The 24,512-nt window shown below is 42.0% G+C and overlaps 1 protein-coding gene across 1 annotated transcript in view; it reads right to left on the bottom strand.

The window, feature by feature from the left end:
• Window positions 1-24,512, bottom strand: part of PTDSS1 (phosphatidylserine synthase 1) — a 320,734-nt gene that overhangs the window by 36,788 nt on the left and 259,434 nt on the right. The window contains exons 10-12 of the mRNA XM_086966028.1: window positions 16,413-16,512; window positions 12,161-12,229; window positions 8,350-8,419 (exon numbers count right to left, since the gene is read on the bottom strand). Of these exons, the coding sequence (XP_086822154.1) occupies window positions 8,350-8,419; window positions 12,161-12,229; window positions 16,413-16,512 (239 nt within the window). The remainder of the gene's footprint in view (window positions 1-8,349; window positions 8,420-12,160; window positions 12,230-16,412; window positions 16,513-24,512) is intronic.

Here is a 24,512-nt window from a genome sequence, read left to right as displayed (position 1 = left end):
GAGTCCTTAGCGGTTGGTTTCGGAGCGGAGACCGACGATGTTCCCTTCGGAGTCGACGCACTCGGCGCAGCTCCCTTGGCCTTGTCGTGTGGAAGCGAGGCAGAGAGGGACTTCGGGTCGTCTGGCCGCTTCTTTGGGTCGGTAAGAGACTTCTTGGGGTCGTCGACCGTTTTTTTGTGATCGAGTCGACCCTTGCTGGCGTTGACCGTCTTCGGCGCCGATGCGGCTGCGTCCGACCCCTTAACCTTTGGCTTCGATGTAGCAGCCTTTGGGTCGGCCATTTTGACGTGGCTCTTCGGCTCGAGGGCCATCTTCGATTTCTTCGGCGCCGAGGCCTCCGAAGTCTTCGATCCGACCAGTGCGATGCGTACTTTCGGTTTTGATATCTCCGGCGTCGAGACCGTAGGTTTCACTTTCGGTTTCTGTGTTACCGGGAGTGAATCAGTACCAATGTCCGTGGCCGGGCCAGTAGGCGGAGCCGAGGAACTCATAACAAGGTCTCGGGTAAGGCCCGAAGGCGATCCCTCGACCTGGGCCTTATTTATTTGGGCGGTCCCGGAGTCAGTCTGAGGAAGCTCCTCGTCCGAGCTATCCTCCACGGTGGCAAGGGCCCCGTCGTCGTCCCCTACCTCCTCGACGACTTCACCGAAATCCTCGGTCTCTGCGTCGTAGTCGTCCTCGACCTCCGACGCGGGGTTAGATTCCGTGATGTCCTGGATATCCTCGTCCTCGACTTCCCCAGCATCGAAAATGTCCGTAGGCGGTGGTGCAGATTGCTGGGCCTCCAGGCGCGCAGCTCGACGGAGCTTGAGTGTTTTCTTGCACCGGAACCTGGAACAGGCCATACACTTGGCCTCGTCGTGGTCCGGCGACAAGCACTTGTTGCACACCGGGTGGACGTCGATATGTGGGTACTTCGAGGCACACACCGGACATCGTTTGAATGGACTTCGCTCCATGATGGGTGGTTGAAGAGTCTGGAGCGTCGACTAGGCCCTTCCGCGCCGAAAGCACGCAGAAGTACAATCTTTGCTCGGAGCCGAGGAAAGTTGCGAAGCCGAACGCAAGACAATACCGACGGAAGTCCTAAAGACCTTTTTAGTCTCAAGCAAAGTAAAGTTAATTTGTTTTCGATTCCGACAAGAGGGAACCAAAGACATCCGAACCCAATGGCGGAAAAAAACTATCTGGGGATGGAGTCGATGCCCATGCGCACTGTAGTCCAGGGGAGGAGCCACCTATCTCGTGATACTTCGAAGACTCTTCCAGGACAACAATGTGCAATCATCCGGACCCAACACTAGGCGGCGATCTATGCACAGATATGAATTCAGCAGCCCACATGCCTCGGATTATCAATTGAATCATACTCAATGGATAATAAGCCATCATTAAGTCGATCAGAGCAGGATTCAATATTTTCTTTGAATTCAATTACTCTGGTAAACTTTCTGCCACTTCTGCATACAGCTTGAAAATGTCCTATCTTTTTGCAAGATGAACATCTTTTGCCAGAGGCAGGGCAATTAGGAAAATTGCTAATATGATACTTTGAACCACATCTACTACAAATGGTAGGTTTTTTGAAGGGTTGTCTAGTAGACTTGTTGATAAGATGAACTGAACAAGAGGAAGAAGGATCGTCCAATGTATGAACATTTGATTGTAAGGAGCTTTCTTGTAAAATTTTCGAAGAAATGGTTGCTCTTTCGATGCTCTTGGCAATATCTATAGTTTCTGCTAAAGAAGGATTTTTACAGCTTAATAATCGTTCTTGTATTTTTTTTAGAAGGACATGAAAAAATTAATTGATCTCTAATACAAGTATCTGTACTTGCGCTGTATTCACATGTAGATGTCTAAATTCTAAGTTGTGCAATATAATCTTCCACACTTTCTTCTAAACTCTGTTTCAAGAAGTTATGGCATTCTATTACAATGCTGGGTTATTTTATTTATTTAAAGAGTTTTATATAGCGCTGGCTAGACCCGAAGGTATCAGAGCACTTTACAGGAGAATCCACAATGTAACAGAAAAAGATCAACAATTACACAATGCATCAAAAATAGGCAATACAATTAGGAGAGGAGCGATAAAAGTAGTGGAGGGGGCAGGGGAGGTGAGAAAGGGAGGATAAGGGAAGAGACAACAAGGAGAGACAAAAGGAAGTCTGTCTGAAGACTGACTGGATAGGTGGCGACCAAGGTGGGAATCCACGGTCCATCTTCCCTATAGCTAAACCAGGTAGCTCCATCGGGCATCAGACAAAATAGTTCAAGCTCAATACAATGAGAGAGGAGAGAAGGAAAGACATAAATAGAGGGAGGATGTGGGAAGAGACGACAGGAGAGACGAAAGGAAGTCTGTCTAAAGACCGATTGGGTAGGTGACGTCCTAGGAGGCAATCCCCGGCCTGTCTCCCCTATAGCTAAACCAGGTAGCTCCATCGGGCATCAAACAAAATAGCTAGATCTCAATTGACAAGGGAAAATTCACAGATAAACATGGTGGGGACTATGGGCCAAAAAAGGTGAGGGCAAAGGTCAGTAGCAGGAACGTGGAGTAGAGCGGGGTATGGGGAGGAGGGAGATAAGGTCAGGAGAGACGCAGGAGGGTTTGTTGCGGACGTCATTTTAGGCAGGTACAGGCAGTATTTCAGGAGCAATCACAGTGTGGAATCACTATATCGCAGCTTTGTTGTCTCTCGTGTCCCTGTAGGCGTGCAAGAGCCTCCTGATATGTGTCCCAATTGTCACCAGAACCAGTGGGTGCAGGGACTATGGGAATATTTTCAAAGACTTGTTGTGCAGCAATACCAAGGCAACCATGTAAGATGGCAACTTTACGAGATGGTGAATATTTCACAGCATCAATTGCTACAAGATAGTTCTTAAATCCTTTCAGTCAATGTCGCCATTTAAGTATAGGTTAACCTGTAGTTTGGAGAAAAGGAGCTGGTGTCTGAAATTGTTGAACTGAAGCCATAAAGTGACTATATTGCGCAAGCTTAATTAACAAGAAGAGTAGGAACAAATTAGAGCACCCAACAGTAATATAGTGTTTGTTGATGTGCAACAATGAAAATATGAAAACACAGTAATATACAACAACCGTGAGATAACTATGAAATATGCAGAAATAAGATGGAAGCAAAGCGTGCCAATTGCTGTGATGAAGAGTAATTAAGTTGCACGGGCACACAAATTGTTCATGTGAAGGAGCGATAGATAAATGACGGGCAACGCTTGCCTGTCACTGTGAAAAGTAACAAGCAAATAATATGCAAAGTGGTTTTAAAAGCGTGTCTATCGTTGTTTGTGCAAACACGCAATAGACAAAGCAAATGCATGAATTTCCTTGACTTTCAATATGGCGGCATGACGCGGTTGTCATGGAAATAGTTGTACGTGACTTTCAGTGGGCTGTAGACTTGTTTTGCTGCTTGCTTGAATCGTCAGCGCGTTCTATGCAGGAATAGAGAAGGCGATTGCATTAGGATTCAAGGGACGCGCAGTTGAGTACAAGCGTTCGAAAGAGACCAACTGCCGGGCAGCAATAAAGTAAGCCAAAAGTTCATAAAATCTGTACAACCATAATTCCAATGAGTTGGAGGTCGCCGAAAACAGGTGCAGGTTCAGAACCTGATTGACAGGAAACCGTTCCCTTGAAGATGAGGTAGAGACGGCCCCATCCAAAACCTGAAACCTGGCAATGCAGAGACCCAGAGACTGGATGTTGGCGGTGGGTGCGGAAGAAGTTCCCGCTCGTCGCCAAGTAGTTAAATAACAATGCGGGAAGCGTGGACAGGGTTTCCTGGATTTATTCAGGCAAAAGATGCACCTATGACCGGAGGCGTCCAGTTGCAGAGAATGCGACACCAACAGTAGCGTTGCTATGGTTCTCTGCAACAGAGCAGCCACCCTCGAAAATGAGGGCAACATACAAAGGTAAACAGCAATCAGCATTCACGAGTCATATTGTTGCACGCGACTCGTGAGGAAACTAATACATTGTAAAACACATTACATTGCACTTACAACAAGATGGCACAGAATTCATTAGATAATATGGAGATACCCTGGCTTTGAGCAGAAGAAAAGGTGGATAGAGGCCTTTCTTAGAAGGAGTAGAACTGTTTGAGTCTGTAAAAGTGTCAAGTAAAAAAGATTTTTTTCCTTTTGGGGGGTTAAGTGTTCTCAAAATCAAATAGTCACCTCAATCAGTCAAAAGCTCTCACTCAAATACACATTTTCAACTTATTGTTTGGGAAGTACTCAACACAAGAAAAACCTAATTTATGTAAAAATATACATTTTTATTTTCAATAAAAAGACATAAATCAATATATAAATTCATTAAAACTCAACAAAATATTAAAACCACCTAATGTGGAAGGGGAGAAATATAAAACACGACAATACACTTTGTTATACTATATGAATAGATGTTGATCACTGTTTAGTATGGCTATATTGTGATTTAGTATAATATATTGATTGCATGAATGTTACCAATAAAAGGACATAGGAAAGAAACGTTTTTTATGTAGTTTTAACATGAAGCGACTATCATCTCTATGTTGTGGAAATGTTTTAAATAGACATGTAACAGCACCAGTGGAATTGTCAACCTGTGCACTGGTGAAATCTATTAATTTTGCTAGCAGTATAGACTATAGGGTATAGAAAAGAGACTTTTGCTCATCATTGTTTAAACAAGATATAAAAGTTTCAAATTAACTGTTTGCTAAAAGCAATGTTTTATGTGCATTAGGTGTAACTTTGATTGTGGAGAAAGCTATATACACTGTCCTGAGGAAGGAGGCTATAATCATCTAAAGCTTCCGAAACGCGTTGATGCTCTACAGAAGGGTTAAATTTGGAGTTGTCAGCAAGTAGTTGGGTATAAGAAAAAGAAATCTTCCCATGTTGTCAACATAGTGTCCAAACTAACCACACTAAAGACAAAGTGTATTGTCGTGTTTTATATTTCTCCCCTTCCACATTAGGTGGTTTTAATATTGTGTTGTGTTGAGTTTTAATGAATTTATATATTGATTTATGTCTTTTTATTGAAAATAAAAATGTATATTTTTACATAAATTAGGTTTTTCTTGTGTTGAGTACTTCCCAAACAATAAGTTGAAAATGTGTATTTGAGTGAGAGCTTTTGACTGATTGAGGTGACTATTTGAATTTGAGAACACTTAACCCCCCAAAAGGAAAACATTCTTTTTTTCTTGACAGTATACTGGAGCTCTATTTCCCTTTGGGTAAGACTGAGCCCCTGTCTTTGGTTTAAAACTATTGAGTCTGTAAAAGACCTGAACTCCAGGGAAAAAGTTAGGTGGTGATGGACTCTAAACATAATTTTACTCACTGTTTAGGGGCACCCTAATGGGTAGGATTTGTCATGTATTGGAGGACTTGTCGATGACAATAGAAAGTCCAAAGGCCACTGTCCAGGCTGAATGAACACTGACAAAGAGTTGTAAGTAAAGCTTTTAGAAGAGTCACTGGAATAATGAGTCTGGTACACTGGAATCAATATAACTTCCTACCGAACAGGAAAATGGCCCAGAATTTAGTGTTTGATGAAATGCTGCACAGGACAACAGTCCAGAACTTGAGGCATTTGACGCATATCATGGGAAAATCTATGGCACTGGGCTCTCAAGCACAGAGAAAACCCTCAGCACAATTTGTTGGGCTTATCCGTTTCAAGTCGTCCAGTGAAGGAATTGTGGCATGAAGTTCTTTGGATTGGTAAGATTTATATATGAAAACAATCGGATGAAGTAAAAAATATTGTTATGACATTTGAAAGTTGGATACTAGGAAGAGAAACCTGCGTGGGCTGTCTCTGCTTCTTTTGCACGCTAAAAGTAGGGTAAGTGTTGTGCATTTCGCTGAAGGATGGGGCGTAAGCATTAGTGTTGGTAAAATGTACTCTTGCTATGTGCGGACAACATACTAGCACGTTAGAAAGAAGTAATGGTGACAGAGCCGGCACATTAGAAAGAAGTAATGGTGACAACATCACCCCATTGCCGTGCCTGATGTATGCAGATGACATTATCACCCTAAGTCGAACAAAAATCGGACTTCAAAAGCTCTAGAACACCACAGCTGAATACTCCGCTGCCAACTCCTTGATTACCAACTTGAGGAAGTCCAAAACGATTGCCTCAGAGGCACTCGTATCAGTGGTACTTGGGGGCTGATAAAATGGAAGACGTGTAGGAATACAACTACTTGGGAGCCCTCCTGGACAGCAAAGGGACTTAAAACCCACACCTGGTGTAGATACGACGAAAATCCCTCTCCCTTACAGCAGCATTTAAGCATATTAAAGTAGCCATAGGTTCGTTGACCTACCTACACTTGCTGTAAATAATCCAGGAAAGACGAATCCCCACAATCGCATATGGCAGCAAAACTTTAAGAGGAAGAGACGGGCTCCACTTGGAGAAAGTCACCACCAGGCTACCTACAAGCATAAATGTCATCAGCCCAGGTACACCTCGAGTTTGGTCTAGACAGGCAATCAATAGCGAGGGAGGGAGCTTTCACCGAACTTTGCTGCAAACTAAAGGAGGCAAGCTCAGCAACACTCCGCTCCCTCCTTTGGATAGAAATAAACAGGAGGACCCACGCGCCAGCTAGGGTTTACTTTGACAGCTCCTTGGCATTACTAGGCATTATGGACCAATGGGAATCCTTCAGCTCCTACCATCAAATCAAAGCAGCAGTTAACAAAAACAACCAGCTCGCTACTACCAGACAAGGAGCTATTTGCCAAGAGACTGCACCCCTGGCGTACTTTGTCATTTGACACTGAATTACCTCCCCAATCAGATCTGGGCATAGCCATCAAACTGCGACTTAAAGGAGCTTTCAAGAACTACTGAATGGGATGCCTGCCATCATATTCACATCTCCACACATAGAAAAGTGCAAATAAAACAGGGTTATGCCGGCTTTGCGATCGAGCCCCTGAGACACTGATTTACCAGCTATGCATTGGCAAAGGCAACATGAAAGATCCGAAAAGAATCCTCCGTCCCACCTGGAATCAGAAAGGTCTTCGTAGCTGCAGGCCAGCAATTTTAGCCTGATTTGATGGGATGGACATGCAATTCAGCTCTGGATTTGTGAAATACCTGGAGAAACATGAGCAGATGATCTCAAGTACCCCTGGGATTAAGGCAACTCCAGGTCACGTACATACAGCCCAGCCACTCAGCGACCCAGATGCAACAGCCAACACCGGACTCATGGAAGGGAGAACAAGAAGCAACCCAGGCAAGGCATTTAGTATTTTTTAATGCAAATAGCGAGGCCCAACTGAACTAGAGAAGGAAACTGTATAAATGATCTCTTTGTACCCTTAGCATTTTTCTTTACACTTTAGAGACTAATCCCTCGGTACACCCAGCAGCTCAAAAATGTGATAACACTTGTAATCTCTGATGACTGCTTCAACTTAACTTTTAGTATGCTTACAATTTATTTTATACCCATGAGTATGTACTTTCTTCTCATCTTTAGCACTTTAAAACCGAGAGCACTTTCTTAACTTTTGATAACTGGCATAACTAGGTTTGGTTCATGGCACATTTCCTCAGTTACTATAAACAGATTGACTCATCTGTGGTCTATATTGGTCTCTGCCAAAATTTAGATTTGTTGCTATTTGCACTCGATGCATTGCACCAAGGTATTTTATGGATCGATAAGTAGATCCAACGTTTTGAGCCGCTGGCAAAGTTCTAATGCTTTTAATTGTAAAAGTTTTAATTCACTGATTAATAAACTAAATCAATAAATGTAATGGTGACAGCAAAAGATGCACATGACTCAGGAAACCCCAGACTTTAGTACTATCCACCATGTTATTGCTATGATGCACATCCTGGTACACAGCAGGGTGAATACAATGATCTAGTGGGCAACTGGGACATTCATTAAAAGGTACTCCCTAGTCAATGAGAAAAGGGAGGCAGATCGGGAATGCAGGCAAAGAAATAATTGAATAATCTAGGTTTCATCTGATATACTCTAATGAACTCCACCAAATGGACGGTCTCTTAAGACATTAAAAAAAAAAACAACCAGCATAATCAATAAGCATTTTCAGTAAGGAGTGGAAGTATTAAAAAATACAATGTTGCCATTGCCGCTTCTTGCCGGCCCACTTCAGCATTTGGTTTCAATAAGATTGCCTATCTTGTGTACTCTTTGTTACTGAGAAATGTGAACAACTTTCCCACATCATGTAAAAGGACTAAATAAAGGGGAGAATGAACAATCGCACTTAAAAAAAAATTGCATTTTTCTGTTACTCACCGGTACTGGAATCTGAATGGTGCCATGGAACATCTGTATTGTAAGTGCTATCTTCACATTCCGACAATGTCTGCAATAAATAAATATTACTTCGCACTCTCTTTCCATTTCTATGCTTTTCATGGAGAGGTATATTCTACCATCTTTCATTAAATGCTCACTATGCATCAAAGATGCACTCACTTCCCTTTGCCCAGATTTTAAAAAGCAAAGCTTTATCTCCAGAGCGCCGGATGCAAACCTACTTTCTAAAGTTCTTTCCAATAGAGGAGCGCCAAGTCCACTCATTCTCCTTTATCAAGAGAGATTTGAGGACTCTTCTGTCCAATATTATTGTTAGCTTTAATTTCGGTTAAAAATCATTAAAAGCATATATACAATCCAATGTTTAATTTAACAAAATCAATACAATTCATACATGTTTGATTAAGAAACCCAATAGTGTTAATACAATGCCCAATTCAGATAAAATCATTAAATAATAATATCATGAAACATTAGGATCTTAGGCCCATCTTGTCGTATAAAGCACCATTCATTAACATTTTTCACCCATCTTATCTCGTGCAAATCCAACTGCGAATAGTTATCTACTCAAACTAAAAATTATACAAGGGGAAGTGTCATGTTTCAGGACTCTTGAAGCTTCTTGACGTCGCCTGAGACCCTTTTTGTTGCATAGCGGGTGGATCCATTTCTTCCTGATCTGGTCATCGGCCTTGCAAAAGAACAAACTATGTGCAATATTTTTTATGCTACCTTGGGTGCATAAAGTGCAAATAGACTCTTCAGCAGTTTTATTATGTGTCTTCCACTTTCCAGGGAAGGCTTTGACTTGGAGAAATACATGATAGAACTTCATGTACAATATTTTAGCTGGATACGGTTGAACATTATCCAGGAACTCCTCAAAGATAGGGCTCGGTTTTACAGTAAGAAATTGAAAAGTCAACCTACCTAAGCTTGGATTAGAGTGAGCAGTGGTCAAAACATGGGCACAATATACTTGCTTCAAGTGTTTCTTAGAGCTTGTGGCTCACTCCAATAAGAGGCTAGGCCAAGTTTGATAAGCCAAGTCTCAACATTTCAGAACCAAGGGAAGGTTAAAGTTCTATCTAATTTCAGCAATTCTCTTAGGCCTTCCCTGCAAAGTACAAGTTACTGTGTAGCCCATAATCGGATCCAGCAGAGTATTGGTCTCAGAACTCCAATGTGCTCAATCTGTTTGCTGCTTAGATCATAGTACATGGGTATTAATGGTGTCAACAAAAACAAGCCTAATAAGTGTCTCATAAACTTGTTCTCACCGCGGGCAAGCTATTTTAAATTGCCTGTGCACCACAGCTCTGCCAGGAAAAGGGCGGCTGCTTGGCCTTATGTTGGTAGATCTCCACGGTGAGTGAGATCATCTTGATTGTGGACATATGATGCTTATTAGAAATAGCCTTGACCAGTGTGTGTGGACCGTTCTTGTTCAATTTACTTGGGGATTCCATGATTATCTAGAATCGAGTGTTATTTACAAATAACTAAAGTTTGATACAAGCTTTTGCTTGCCAACTATTAAGTTTCTCCTGAAAGTTCTATGTGATTTTATGGCCATACACTCACTATTACTGGTATTTACTTCGAATCCCTTTTCGATGCAGTATGCATTGGAACCATGTAATAGGTTTTGAAGGAACCTGTGAGACCAGAATGGCATCATCCACAAAACGTAACACTGGAATAGGGGTCCCACAGAGCTTTGAGGAATCGTGGCTATAAATCCTAAGATGGTCTAAAGCATCATTAATGTAGAGTGAGAACAAGGTAGATGTGAGTACGCACCCTTGCCTCACTCCTCTGCTGATAGGGATAGATTCTGAAAGGTCACCATTCAGGCCTCAGCAGACTTTGGCAAAATGATCTTGGTGCAACCTAATTATCTGTGTCAAAATATCATCAGGCACACCCAGTTCTTTAGTGCGGCCCATAGAGGCCCTCGTGGGATAAGGTCAAACGCCGCCCTCAGGTCTATAAATGGATGTTATCATCAGTGATCCATTCGTTCAGTTTATTCAGGACTTGCCTGGCGTAATTTTCTGCATTACATCTACAAGACTGATCAGCCTGTAGTTCCGTGGTTCATGGGTACTCCCCTTTTGGTAAGCTAGTACTATTTCAGACCCTTTCCATGTGGAAGGGACTGATGCCCCTGATGCGCCTGGATTCCAGATTAGATCGACGTAGGGTAGCCAAATCTTTTTATCATGTTTAAACAGATCACCCGGGATTTTATCCATACCAGGAGCTTTACCAACTTGATAGCATTAATTGCCTCCACTGTTTCTTCTAATGTGAAATGGATGGAATATCCATATCGGTGTTTGTGATGTTATTAAGAGGCCAATATTGTTCATGCAGGTACTCTACTGGTTCAGAGTATAGGTCTGTGAAGTGTCGAACCCAGGTAGCTTGGTCTAGGTGATGTCTTTGCAGGTGACAGTCTTTGCTTCCATGGACAACTATATTCTAGAATGTTACAGTATCTTTGGAATTTGCAACAGGTTATTCCAAGTCATCTCCTCCCAGCTTCTCTGTGCTCTAAGTAGAGCTTTCTTGTAACTGTCCCTGGCCTCTCCGACTATTGGTGTATTTTCACTTTTTAGAGCTCTAAGTAAGGTATTTTTGGCCTGCTAACAGTCTGCGTTATACCACGAATTACATGTGCTGTCCAACAGATATTTCAACTAAGCATCCAGACCCTTTCGCATTGTACAACTCGTGGTTTGAGTGGGTTTAGGACGTCCTTGCTTTATTGTATAAATAGTTCTTAGACTTTTTGATTTAGATGCAAATTTCTGACCAACATGCTCCTGCTTGCATGTTATTGTTCTATATTGCTGCTTACTATTATAACCTCTAGTACAGCACTCATAAGTTGTACTTGAGCCTGATTCACGATTCTTAAAACTGCAAATAACAAATACTGAGAAAGGCTAAAGCTTACACACATAATTGCACACATGCCTTCCTAGCCTATCTTCAATATGTTGTGAAGCAAATGGCTCAACAAAGCAAACCACTCGGAGTAGATGTATACAAGATTCAATTACACCATCTTTTTAACTGAGGCCACCTACCTATGACTGGTAAGCCAAGTGATAGGAACTAGTAACAAATAAGTCATGTGATGAAAATATGCAATACAGCTGGACATAAAGTGTGTATATATATATATATATATATATATATATATATATATATATATATATATATATATAGATAGATATAGATATATATATATGTGTGTGTGTGTGTGTGTGTGTGTGTGTGCATGTGGTACTTGCACTGCCCAAACATAGCCAAACGGCAATGGAGCTCATCAAAGACATGGCCTAGGGAGAAACTTGAGCAATGCTGAAACTAACCATGTATTCACGGATTGGAAGCTCTTCACTTATTGCGGACAGTGAGAGACCCTGCATCTCTTGAAAATTGCACTTCCACTATTGACATTTAATGAAGCTCGCAAACACACTACATACATATGGCTAAATCTAAAGACGTAATTCGAGTTTAAATCTTGCCTTGCATGTGTGGCTTAAACTTGCACAATTGATAAAACAGAAAAGCATGAACAGGTGGACCTCACTACTCTGTCCTCTGACTATTTAGCTGCTAATATATCCTAGTAGAGGGGAGTTGAATGGGAGGCTTATGTCCATCAAACTCCACGCATGTGCTGACTTACATTCGCACCTCTGAAAGTGAGCCATATGCTGTAACATGACAGTAAAACACATAATTCCTGTTCAATAAATAGTACCTTTTGCCGTGGACCATAGTGATCTGCATACCACACCATGCCGTACAAACACAGGAAGGTGGTAACAGCCTGCAAGGAGGAAAAACAGAAATCAGAAAAACGGACAATAAGACTAAAACAATGATTGTGCTTAAAGTGCGGTAGATTGTTGCTGGTTGATTAAATATATTCCCACAGGGATAGCAAAGGATACAAACTCATTTCATTGAATTAACATATTTCCCCAAATCAGTGCGACCTATTTAATCAGCCTCAAAGATGAAAGCCCGAGTTTGCCCATTTAGAACGAACCCAAGCCTTGAAGTTGAAGGCGAATTTCTAAACAGCAAAGCTGTACTTTGAGCGTAGAATCAAAACAGGCCACTCAAACATACACATTTCAAATCAATCTGTAGATTTCAAAGGTTGATAACTGTCCTACTGGTAAGTTAACAATATGTTTTGGGCGTTAGTAATTCACAGTAAAAAGCACAAGGTTGTTTGTTAATGCTTCATTTCAAACAAATGAAATACTACTGTTTGCAGTTTGGAAAAAATGCTTCTTTTAACCCCTTCGATGCTGATGACGAGCTCAGCTCGTCATCAGCCACGGGTGACGTGTGCGAATGACGAGCTGAGCTCGTCATGTAACGCGGTTATTTTAAAACAGCCGCACAGCGCAAAAATAACCGCAGCAACGATGCGGTTAAAGGCATGACCGTAGACAATAAATTAACTGCCACCAACATCAACAGAGAAGTGAGTGTAATGAAGAGAAGGAGCTATGCAAAGGTGCTGCGGCATTCCATTAGGTCCAGAGACTGCCTCTTCCGGTGGCGGCTTCAATGCCCTCACCTTCAAAAGTAAAGAGCCAGGCACCAACAGTAACTGCCTGATGACCATAATCATCTGTACACAACCTCCAGTCACTGATGGAATGCCTGATACCATGAGTAAATGTTCAATAAATAATATTTTTTCTCACACCAAACACTACTTGAAAAGCCTAAGGCGTTAAGGCACCAACAATGAGTGAAACAAACATTTTGAGCACCTTGTCACCTTGACAGAGAGGGAGCTTATTGAGTAAAGATTAATTTTGTCTAGTCTCTGTCCTGAATCAGAAGGACAAATGAACATTCAGACAAGACAACTACAGCTACCCATCCACACGTAAAGACAAATACACATGGCCTCGTCCACATCTGTTATTGAGATTGCCAACTCTACACTCTAGCAAAGGGCAGGATAACTGAACATGAATACATTAATTTAAATCTTTACATTGAGCGCAATACAAGTGATGGAGCAGGGGAGAGACCAACATTTTTGTGTACCTCTTGTAAAATCAATTTTGTATAACAATAACAGAATTAATGGTGTGATGCATGAAAATTAATCAACAAAACGCACTTAGACATTATAAGTTACACGTGGGAAACTAATGGCCATATGCAAAAATAATATACTAACAATTTTGAACGAGTCATATTAATATAGTGCTATAATACATAAATAGGCATGTATGTTTACGCTTTATTAGAGTGTAAGTATATGTTGTGGCAAAAGAAATAAAATGCACTTGGTAAGTAAAATAATGCTATTTGTGTTGCTTGACGCTATGTAACAACTAACTGGGAATATTAGAATGGTGGGAGGTAAACAGAAGGGCTATAATTCTAAATCTAACTTCTGTTGTGTTTATTTTCGCATTAGTTCTGATTGAGGCCTACGTAGCCTGTTTGTTGAAAAATGGCTGGTGATTGAAACGTTGACATGAGTTTGAAATAAAAAGCCTCCACACATGCGCGTCAGTAAAAAGCCGAGTAAATGGAATAGCCTGTACGCAAAGTGAATGATGTCAAGGTCAGCTTGGCCTAGAGCACGGAAGTATGCCAAAAGATGCCTGCATCTAAGACCGTGTGAAAGGAACAGTAAGGATGAAGAATAACAAATTCTGTAACAATACGAGAATGACAAGCATAAATTGGAGATGAATGCTATGGGAACATTTTTGTTGATGACTTCGCAAAAACACAAACTAGTTTAGGCAAGGATGAATAAGGTGATCATCACCAACCTTCAAATGGACTAATCAGAATGAACTTTGTGCCCTAACAGTTTAAATTTTAAGTTAGATAGTTAGAGAAAAAGGGTATAAAAGAGCTTCTTCAAAAGGGTGAAAGAAGCTTGCTCCGCAGATTTTATTTTGCACCACGGCATGCTGTCGGTTTGAACTATTTTATGGTGCTAGAGACTTACAAAATGTTTAGACTTTAACTTTTTATGGAGTAAAGAAGAATGATTGAATGCAGAATTTGTATTTTGGAAGGGAGGCATTGAGAAGAAATAGAGAGGCAGATTGGGAAACTGTGCGACTCTTATTTTTCTTAGCACAGATTGGTAATGTATTTTCTACATTTTAAATTTCTTTAACATGCCTTTAATACATTGCTTTCATTTTGTTTGTCTAAATAAATCTTTAGAAGTCTTTTCTAAATGAAGTAGATAAAATCAATATAAAATTTAAACTCGAGTCTGTTTATTTTTATTATTTCAAGAAATGTCATGACAGTATAAAATTGCTAAGGTTACAGGATTACTATGATTAAGCTGGTTTTAGTCTCCATCAACTAATTTCTGCTAGATGATCCATTGACCAAAATAGTGGAGTACCTTAATGTTAAGTTTTCCAGGTAACTTTTTGGCATAAGTTGAGTTCTATAAAAATGTATAAAGCATAAATCATAAGTACCCCGCTAACCAGCAGCTCACCTTCTTTGTCACTGATTCAGGTGTAAAGTATGTGTGTATGTGTGTGACTCGCAGTGTTAGGGGCCCTACCGATGAGTAAATAATTGCACCTGAGTTAAGTGAAATGACTACAGAGGGTTGTTGGAGAGCCGCGCTGGATCATAAGCAGCTACCACCTAACCAATCTTAAGAATGGCTGTAACCAGCCGGTTTGGCAACAAATACCATATGGAAAGTATGGCCTGACTTTCCCAAACAATCCAATGTACACCCTGTTAGTAAGGCATTGGCAGGTTTGCAGGATGAGGGTAAACTGTTCACACAGTTAAATACATTGCTTCTGCTACAGAGTGACAAGAAACGGGATGCGCTGAAGTCCAACTGAAAAAGAGAACTAGGCGAGAAACTAGGGGAGCAGATATGGAGCAATATAGTCGGCAATCGTAGAAGGGTCAAACGCAATGCTAGATTGAAACTTATCAATTACAAGTGTTTTCACAGAGTGCATGCGGCACCACAATTGCTACACTCAATATAAATCAGAGTGTGTTATATATATATATATATGTACCAACAACTTGCCCTAAGCATTTCATGACGCACCGCAGCTTATTCAACCATCCGTTTTTTTCAAGGGCATAACAACAGCTACAATTTCAGGCTCACAGATCACAGAAGGCTCGGCATGCTGACTTTTATCCCTGCCCGCCAGGGGCGTTGCTAAGTGCTTCACGGTAAGTTGCAGCATGCTGGGAAGGGTAGTCCATTTCTAACGAGCTAATTTTAGATCTTCAGTGGGTTCCATGACATTCAATTGAAGCTATATTTTTTTCCTTTTAGTAGGAGTCTGAAAATGAGCGTTGTTATTTTCTCCGCCGAATACGCTGCGCTGCGTACCAGGTGTGGAATCGTTCCCGCCGCAGCCTCTACCACAGTCTTGGGATGGTGCTGTCCTGCGCGGTTGAGCCACCGCGTTCCTGTATGTACCAACAACTTGCCCTAAGCATTTCAGGACGCACCACAGCTTACATATATATAGTGGGAATGTCCTCCTGGTATTTAGAGTTTCTAGATGAAGGTGACTGAAAGACTCCTTGAGCGGTGGGGTGAGTCAAAAGCTGAAGTACAAAGGTGTAACACTAGGGGCGCAATGACGTGGAACCTGGTTGAGATAAAATTATTATATGATACTACGGAAGTGACTTGATGAGGAACAAAGGGAAGAGCCAGATCATACTGAGTGAAGCAGTACTTGAAATGCTGGCCTGTTATTTATAAGTCACTACTGCGCCAACTGTAACGGTGTACTATAAACTTACAGCGACCAGTCATAAAACAATTCTAGATCAATCAAATAGGTTTTTATGGGAGGGCAGGGAGAGTGATAATTGTTGAACGTTTTATTTGGTTGAGAAATCAAAAATGAAAAAGAAAGAATGGCTGAAACTGCTCCACTGAAATGAGGATTTAACATGTAACACACATCAACATATTTTAGCAGTTAAAACCAGAAACTTACCACACAAATCAACCAGAACACAACGTATAACAAGTGTGTTTTGTTGAAGAGATCTTGGCCAAACTTTATGCATACTAGGGCTTCCAGGAATCCGATGGCACTAAGAAATAAATAAGAAATGTTTAAAATCCTTCTAATTTTTTTAATGTTTATAAAGTGTAAAGGGTAAAAAAGTAGAGATAATGCACAAAAAGTCAACTTTAAGTGTGACACAATGAAAGCTGAATGTTTTAAACAGCTGCATTAGTGCGAAAAACAATAGTGTAATCAAAGTATGTATAAAACAAATGAGGACTATACACAAAACATCGAACAATTGTGTACACACTCCAGTGGTTGGTATTTGTTAATAACAATATTTAATGCTTAAATGTTAATAAAGTAAGCTACACAGGCAGCACATTATCTCCTTCCACGCTAAACATCACTAGAAGCGCACTTTTTAATGACGTCATGGAGACCTACTGGTCTCCGAATTCACATTTCCTTGCCTTAATATAAGCATACCCGATGTTTTAAAAACACGATTCATGGAAAAAATCATGCATATGGAGGACTCAATGTGTAACTCCATATGTATTCATGTATATCAAAACAAATACAGACAGGTTAATGGGTTTTCCGCTGCAATGGATGCCAAGAGTCAAGAACGCTTAAGGGCCTGGAAACTGCCTGTTAAGAGCAAAGCTGATTTGAGCTCGCTTTCTCCCTTGAAGTTTCTCCAAGTATGCGGTTTGTTCTCACAACCCTGGGCTGTGACAGCCTCAAACAGTTACACTAATGACATTATGCTGACGATTTTGGTGGTTCACAGATTTTACAGATTCCCTGAGCCAGCCTCAAAGCAACGGACTGAATGGAACACCCACTTCAGGAGTAAACTGGAGGACGCTCTAAATACAGAGCTCTACAATATGCCTTAAAGGCATAACATTTCCCCCTTCTTTAACTATCAAAAACGTTAAAAAAACAATGAAACATCAAAACTTAGTGACACAAAGTATAACACAAAGTATAACATCAAAAACCAGGAGATGAACACCCCGCTGATAGTCCTCAAAATACACAAGCGGTCTACATTCTCTCTGTGTCCGAGTCACACTCACTTCCTGATTCCCAATTGCATACCCTCTTATTACTCTCAACCCTTGATCACCAGATCCACAGTATCGTCCTTCAACAGCAGTACTCACACTCCTTGAACTATTCCTCAATTGATCATCCCCATCAACATGAACCCACTACAACCATCATTTCATTGCTCAAATCCCACTCAACACCCTTTTGATAAAGAGCCACTCTGCATCTATTCCACTTGTTACCATTTTCCAACACCACGTACCAGGCATGCACCTCCTTCATTTTAAATGTAGAGCCCAACTCTCACACAGCCATATTTAACCTTGGAACAGTCTCCTACTTAAATGGGATTCTCTTGTTTGACCTGGGATTCACTACCTCCACTGCAATGTTGTAATCAACTTGGCATCAATTTGATGCTAGGTTTCCATCTAGTCATGTTCTCAAATGAAGAGACTAATGCCACATTGTTCACAGTAGTGTGATGTGCCCAAACAAAATTAACTTGCTTACACAAATTGTGATTTTTCTTAACCGCTAATGAACTGCACCTTTTACCAGACGGTTAACTCTTTCTGTGATTCCATTTGCTTGGGGATTGTACACAGTAGTGCAATGGTGCTTCATACCACATTTATCTAGGAATATTTTCATATCCTGAGAAGCAAGTTGGATACCATTATCTGTAATCAGAATATGATGAAAACCCACGTCCCGGAACCGTTCTTCCAGGACAGAAATAGTAGCTTTCGTATTATCTGGAAACATAAATTTGACAATTGACCATTTTGAATGGACATACACTAACACCATGGAATATTTGAACTCTCTTCTCACCCCAGCCAAAGGACCAATAACATTTATCCTATCACTATTATATGCCCTCCCGGGATCATGAATGTGACCCATTCCAGATTGTGCACCTACTTTAAGCCTTTTTTCACTCTCTTTACATACAAAACAACTTTCAATCAACTTAGAAGTCTGATCATCAATCCATGGCCACCAGAAATTCTCTTTTATTCTAGTGTTGGTCAAAGTTTGACCCAAAAGCCCTTCATGGGCAAGTTGTGCAATTCTCCCCTTACAATTCTCAGGATAAACAAATTTATCATTACTCCTTATCACACTCCGACCATTCAAAGATTATTTATCTAAGATCTTGATAAATGGTCTAATAGGTGGAGCTACAGCACTTTCTCTCCATCCTCCTCTAACTATCATTCAACCAACTTCCTTTAATGCTACATCAGCTTCCATTTCTTTTTCCCACTCATTTTTAGGCCTCGCTGAGCCAACTATCATGCGTTGCTCTGTGAGAATGAAGTAAGGGGCTTTTAAAAGTGCTCCCAAACACTGCAGGCGGATTGGGCACAGTGCATGTGCGCCGGGTGCGCGCACCATTTGTCAGCCTTCAGCCTTCAGCCTTCAGCCTTCAGCCTTCAGCCTTCAGCCTTTGGGAGTACTTTTGCGGCCGTTTTGATGTTCTAAGTGAGTCGCGCGGCCACTGAGAACATCAAAGCTGCCGCGAAAGTGATCACAACGGTGTGCCGTGTTAGCATCTAAAACTCACCCACCGCCTCCCATCATGAAGGAATCACCTTACATTTGGGTATGTTTACCAGATACTAAGATGGAAACAAATAATGTAATGCTTCCGTACAAAATGCGTGCACTTGTAATACACACTGCTTCCTGTAGAGGGCACTACGTGTTTATATTCAGTAATGTTCAGTGGCAGCTATTGTGCAAAGTAAGCAAGCCTGTACCTCATATCGGCGTCAGTGTCCTTCTGAAGAAAGTTTGAAATAAATTTGCTCCAAGTGTGCATTTTATAAAAGTGTTCAAGTGAAATGCTAAAAGTAGCAGGTGTTGCGAGCAGCACTGACATACTCTTATGAACTCATTGATGTCTCTTTCGGACTCATGAAAAAGCCTCCAAAGCAAGAAGTGTTGACTGGCATCAAGATATTGATAACACCCTCGGCAAATATCAATGGAAAACATTTTAAACATGGGGTAATTGTGTTTACCCATCATTTGTTATTAGTATTAGATAATGTACTTATTTGTGTCTCAAACCCCAGCGTATATAGGTTTTAGTAAACTTAACTTTGTCCTAAGACTTCACTGTGTCATTTTCTGGAACTAAGTGCTTGTCTCCAATTATCAGCTTGTCATATTCTTTTTTACATTTTTTTTTTACTAAAAGTATTTTGCCTACGTGACAGGTTTTAGTTATACAGCTAAAAAAAAACTGATTTGGTCCTGAAGCATCTGTCCATCATTATTGAGGACACACGTTGTCCCCGAATGTCATCTTGTCATTTTCAAAAAATACTGTAGTTGAAATTCAAATTAATCATTTGTTTTTAAAACTCCTCTTAAGTGTACCGGGACCCATAGATCCAGCAATTGCCTCCACTCTATTGCTCCCCAAGGCCTGAAGACCAAGGCTGCGATCCGTGCAGGAGATTTTTAAAAGACTCCGCTGCAGCAGGCTGATCTCAGCAAAGCACTCTCCTGGGCTTCTGCTGCCCGTTTCCTGTGTCATGTGTGTGACCACACTGCTCAGGAGGCAATTGAGGTTCTAACTCGAATGCACGTGCTACACATGATCCAATTAATTAGCCTAGTAGTTGTGAGTGTAAGGTGAGGTGAGTCCGTAAACATGGCAAGTGTGATTCCTGTCCTCAGCTTGGACAGCACTGCAGTAAGTCTCCAAGATAATGTGTGGACTTAAAACTCCTTTGTGTGGATGTGGGTTCTAGCCTAAAACCGAGCTTTTACCCAACATTATCTTTTGATTCGACTGAGTGACTGGGTTTCGTTTGTTAATGTTTTCAAAATATGATCAGTGGGCGTGCATATGTTAATTGCCAAATAATGTGTTATAAAGGAGACTTGCATCGTGGGAGGGATAATGTACCACTGAGGTCAATTTAAAGCAGCTGAACTTGTTTTCATGCTTTTCCGTGATAATGTTTTTAGGACTTTCCACCTTTAGACAGCTCTAGCTCATTACTCCTTATTCGAAACATTCCTGCCTATCTCAGTTTGCGTCTCCTAATTTGATGGTTTCCTTTCTTATTTTGAGGTCCAGCCTGCAGGGCCGGCACTAGGCATGGGCAGCGTGGGCGGCTGCACAGGGCCTCGCACTCAGCCCACCAGCATGGGGCCACGCACCAGTGATGTGTCCTGTTGTTTCCCTGGCGATCTATTACAAAGAAAGGTGTCGCCTGCAATTAAGGCCCATTGGAGGGGGCCCCCTCCCTGGGCCTCTCATGGATGGTGTCCGGAGGCATAGGGGAGGGAGACGGAGACGCTCCCTCAATTGCAAGGAGACCATTCACAGACACTGTTGGGGGCCCATTGTCCAGCATTTTGGCGCCCCCACAGTTTTAACTTTTAGACCACAATCAATTCTCACACCTATCGGACTGAAGGTGTGAGAAATGCTTGTGGAGTAAAAGTTAAAACTGTGGGGGCGCAAAAATGCTGGACAATGGGCCCCCCACAGTGTCTGTGAATGGTCTCCTTGTAGGGGGACACTTATCTAAATTAGAGGGGGCCTCGCAGGTTTCCTTTTAGCCCAGGGCCTCGCAGATCCTAGAACTGGCCCTGCCAGCCTGGGTAGGGCACGAGCTACTCTGCGAGGCATGCTATATTCAAATATAGACTGGAAGCTTCGCCCACTCCCCTCCACCCATATTTTTCATTGGCTTGTGTCACTGTCCTTTGTAAATGCTGGTTTTATTTCTCTATCTATCTCTCCTCTCGTTCTGTTTCTCGGTCTGTGAGCTTCTGCTTTGTTTCCTCTGTTTTCTCCCTCGTCTTTCTTCGATTTCTCTCGCTATCTTTTCCCCTCTCTCCATCTCTCGTCTTTATATCCCTTCCTCCTCCTCTCGCCCCCTTCTCTCTTTCTTTGTCTCATCCCCCACCTCTTTCACTATGCCCACTCATCGCTCTCTCCCGCACTTACAATTCCCAGACAAACCTGACTGACTGTCTGCCCCCGAGGGCCCAGGAACCCCATGGATCTCGAGAGCTTAGGAGCCAGCTGTAGTCATTTTATTCAAAGGCTATGCTGAGAATCTGATAGCAGTTTATGGCGCCTGCTAAGCTGCCTTGGGCGCAGGGCATTGTTTCCTTAACTTGCGTGTTTTATCTATATGAACTTCCTAAATCAATTACAGTATTCCATTTTTATTATGTATCCAGTGATGTTGGTGTTTTTGTGGACTTTTGTTTTTATAAATGAGAAGTCTTTTCTCATTCGCAAAAAGCAAAAAAATAAGCAAATTAGAAATAATCTGGAAGTCAGGTTTAAATTGCTGGCCTCAGTGCAAACTGAGTGGAGCAAAAACTGTGGAATTGTTGGATTCCGTTGTACATAGCGAAAAGGGGGTGTGATCCTTGCAGACGTGTCTTGGGAAGTAAAGTAGACTTGTGGCGCAAGGACGAGCACGCGAGAGCAGGTGTATCTCTATAGCTGTAATATGAAAGCATATTTTATCAGCACAAAATCGCACACACAACCACAACCACACACCCAACCACACACAGCTACACACAACCATACACACACAACAACACAGTCAGTGCACACTTTCATCAGGCACAGACACCATCAGTCGTCCGTGCACACTTTCACCGGGCACAAACACCACCAGCCGTCAGTGCACGCTTTCACTGGGCACAAACACCACCAGCCGTCAGTGCACGCTTCCACCAGGCACACACCACCAGATGTCAGTGCATGCTTTCACCAGGCACACACACACCACCAGCCGTTAGTGCACGCTTTCACCAGGCACACACACACCACCAGCCGCCAGAGCACACTTTCACCAGGCACACACACACCACCAGCCGTCAGTGCACGCTTTCAATAGGCAAACACACACCACTAGCCGTCAATGTACGCTTTCACCAGGCACCCACACCACCAGCCGTCAGTGCACGCTTCCACCAGGCACACACACCACCAGCCGCCAGTGCACGCTTCCACCAGGCACACACACCACCAGCCGCCAGTGCACGCTTCCACCAGGCACACACACCACCAGCCGGCAGTGCACACTTCCACCAGGCACACATACCACCAGCCATCAGTGCAAAGTTTCTACAGGCACACACACCGGCCATCAGTGCACACATCAATTGTTAACGCATCCACAATTAACTATTCTAGCAATCGCAGTATGGTGCACTTTACTTTTAAACATATTCATCTAAAGTGCAGTATGCCACCATTGCTACAAAAATAAATTCACTTTTTTTGGCCTACAATTTATAGACTTTTGTTGCAATTGGTGTTGCAATTTGTTTACAATGCCAATAGCTCAAACTTAATTAATGCTAGACCTTTTGCATTGCAAATGCTTGTTAGTGAATGCACCAAAATGCTCAACTTCATACAACCAAGTAACTGCTCTTTTCATTTATTTAGCTATCACAGCATCATGATCAGCTGACCGCCTGTCTACGGGCAAGTGAGAAAGAATCTGACTGGGCATTTCGCCAGTCAGAAATATATTCAACATCAAGCAATATTCCTGCAAATGAACCGTAGCCTTGCCAATCTCGCTGATCCTTTCCCTGCTTTGTCCGATTTTAACATTTTGACTAATGGGTTGTGATCAGTATGGAGTTTAAAGTTTATACCCTACATGCAAGTCCTGAGATACTCAGCACTCCAGGCTGCTACCAACGGCTTGCATTCCATCACAAAATAATTAAATTGTTTCCGTTAAAGAGCACGCTGCGAAAGCCATAATCTTCTCTCCATCTTTGCAATTGGGACGAAACAACTCCTGTTCCCATGCCACAGCCATCTACTGTCAATACAGACTGCAATTTCGTGCTAATTAGCACCCAAATCCTAGCAAACAGATGCCATCTTTAATTTGCTCTAAACAAACTTGTTCTTTATCTCACTTGAACACACGCCCTTTTGTCAACATGACCCTTAACTCTCAGTCTTTGCAGCTAAATTTTTAACACATTTCAAATAATATTCTATTAGACCCATGACGGATCTTAATTGGTCTTTGTCTTGAAATGAAGGGGATGATCTCATGGCATTCAGAAGATCTTTCTTGAGTTGCACTCATTACCTGAAATACCGTAACCTAAGAATTCGATTTCCTTGACTAAGAAAACACCCCAGTCACCTACAGGAACCGCTGCCAGAAAAAAGCAGGGCGAGGGCAATATCCTGTAATTCCCGCCTGAAGCTGTTGCATTATAATTTCTTGCAGCGGGTGTACATGAACCCTGTGAGGCTCCATAGTATAGATGCCAGTTGTTTCCGTGAATGCCCTAGATGTAATGGAGCCCACTCAGGGTTTATGCACCTGGCGTGGGAGTGTCCAGAGGTTCAACAGTACTGGACTAATATAGTAGTGAGGGTCGGCAAAGGGGGTGGGAATATCAGTGGAGGCCAAACCAGAGCATTGCCTCATGGGGCTAGTTTCACAGCCCAAGAAACGGAAAATGGCCAATAGATTGCTGCAATTAACTCTGGTGCTGGCTAAACGGAGGGTGGCCATATGCTGGATGAGCACACTGACCCGACATTAGAAAGCTGGATAAGGGATGTGGGAGAATTGTCTCTTGCAGAAGAATTGCACATGAAAACCTGCCAGAAAGACGAGAAACTAGCTGAGGACATTACACTCTGAAGAGAGTTATGCAGGGAGCTATTAAACCAAACGTGAAATGGAAATGGTCAGATCGATGGATCTGACAGCAGCAGCGAAATGTAAAACTGGGAACAGTCTAGGACCGTAGACATGTATGATGCTAAGCCCTCCGTTATGTCATACAATACATCGGACTCCGATAAGAGTTGGAAACAATCTGGTAGGGGATATGTTATCAAAGACTGTGTATGACCGCCCAGATACTGTGTGTAAAATTGAATAAAGTAAAAAAAAAGAAAAGAAAACACCTGTCCTCACATAAAGTAAAGCCTGTCTCAAGCAGTTTGTTCACGGCCTGTTTTAGAACTCGATT

This window comes from Lissotriton vulgaris, chromosome 4_1 (genome assembly GCF_964263255.1).
Source record: "Lissotriton vulgaris chromosome 4_1, aLisVul1.2, whole genome shotgun sequence".
NCBI classification, from domain to species: domain Eukaryota; kingdom Metazoa; phylum Chordata; class Amphibia; order Caudata; family Salamandridae; genus Lissotriton; species Lissotriton vulgaris.
The sequence above is the reverse complement of the archived record's forward strand: the minus strand, read 5'-3'. Positions and strand labels throughout refer to the sequence as shown.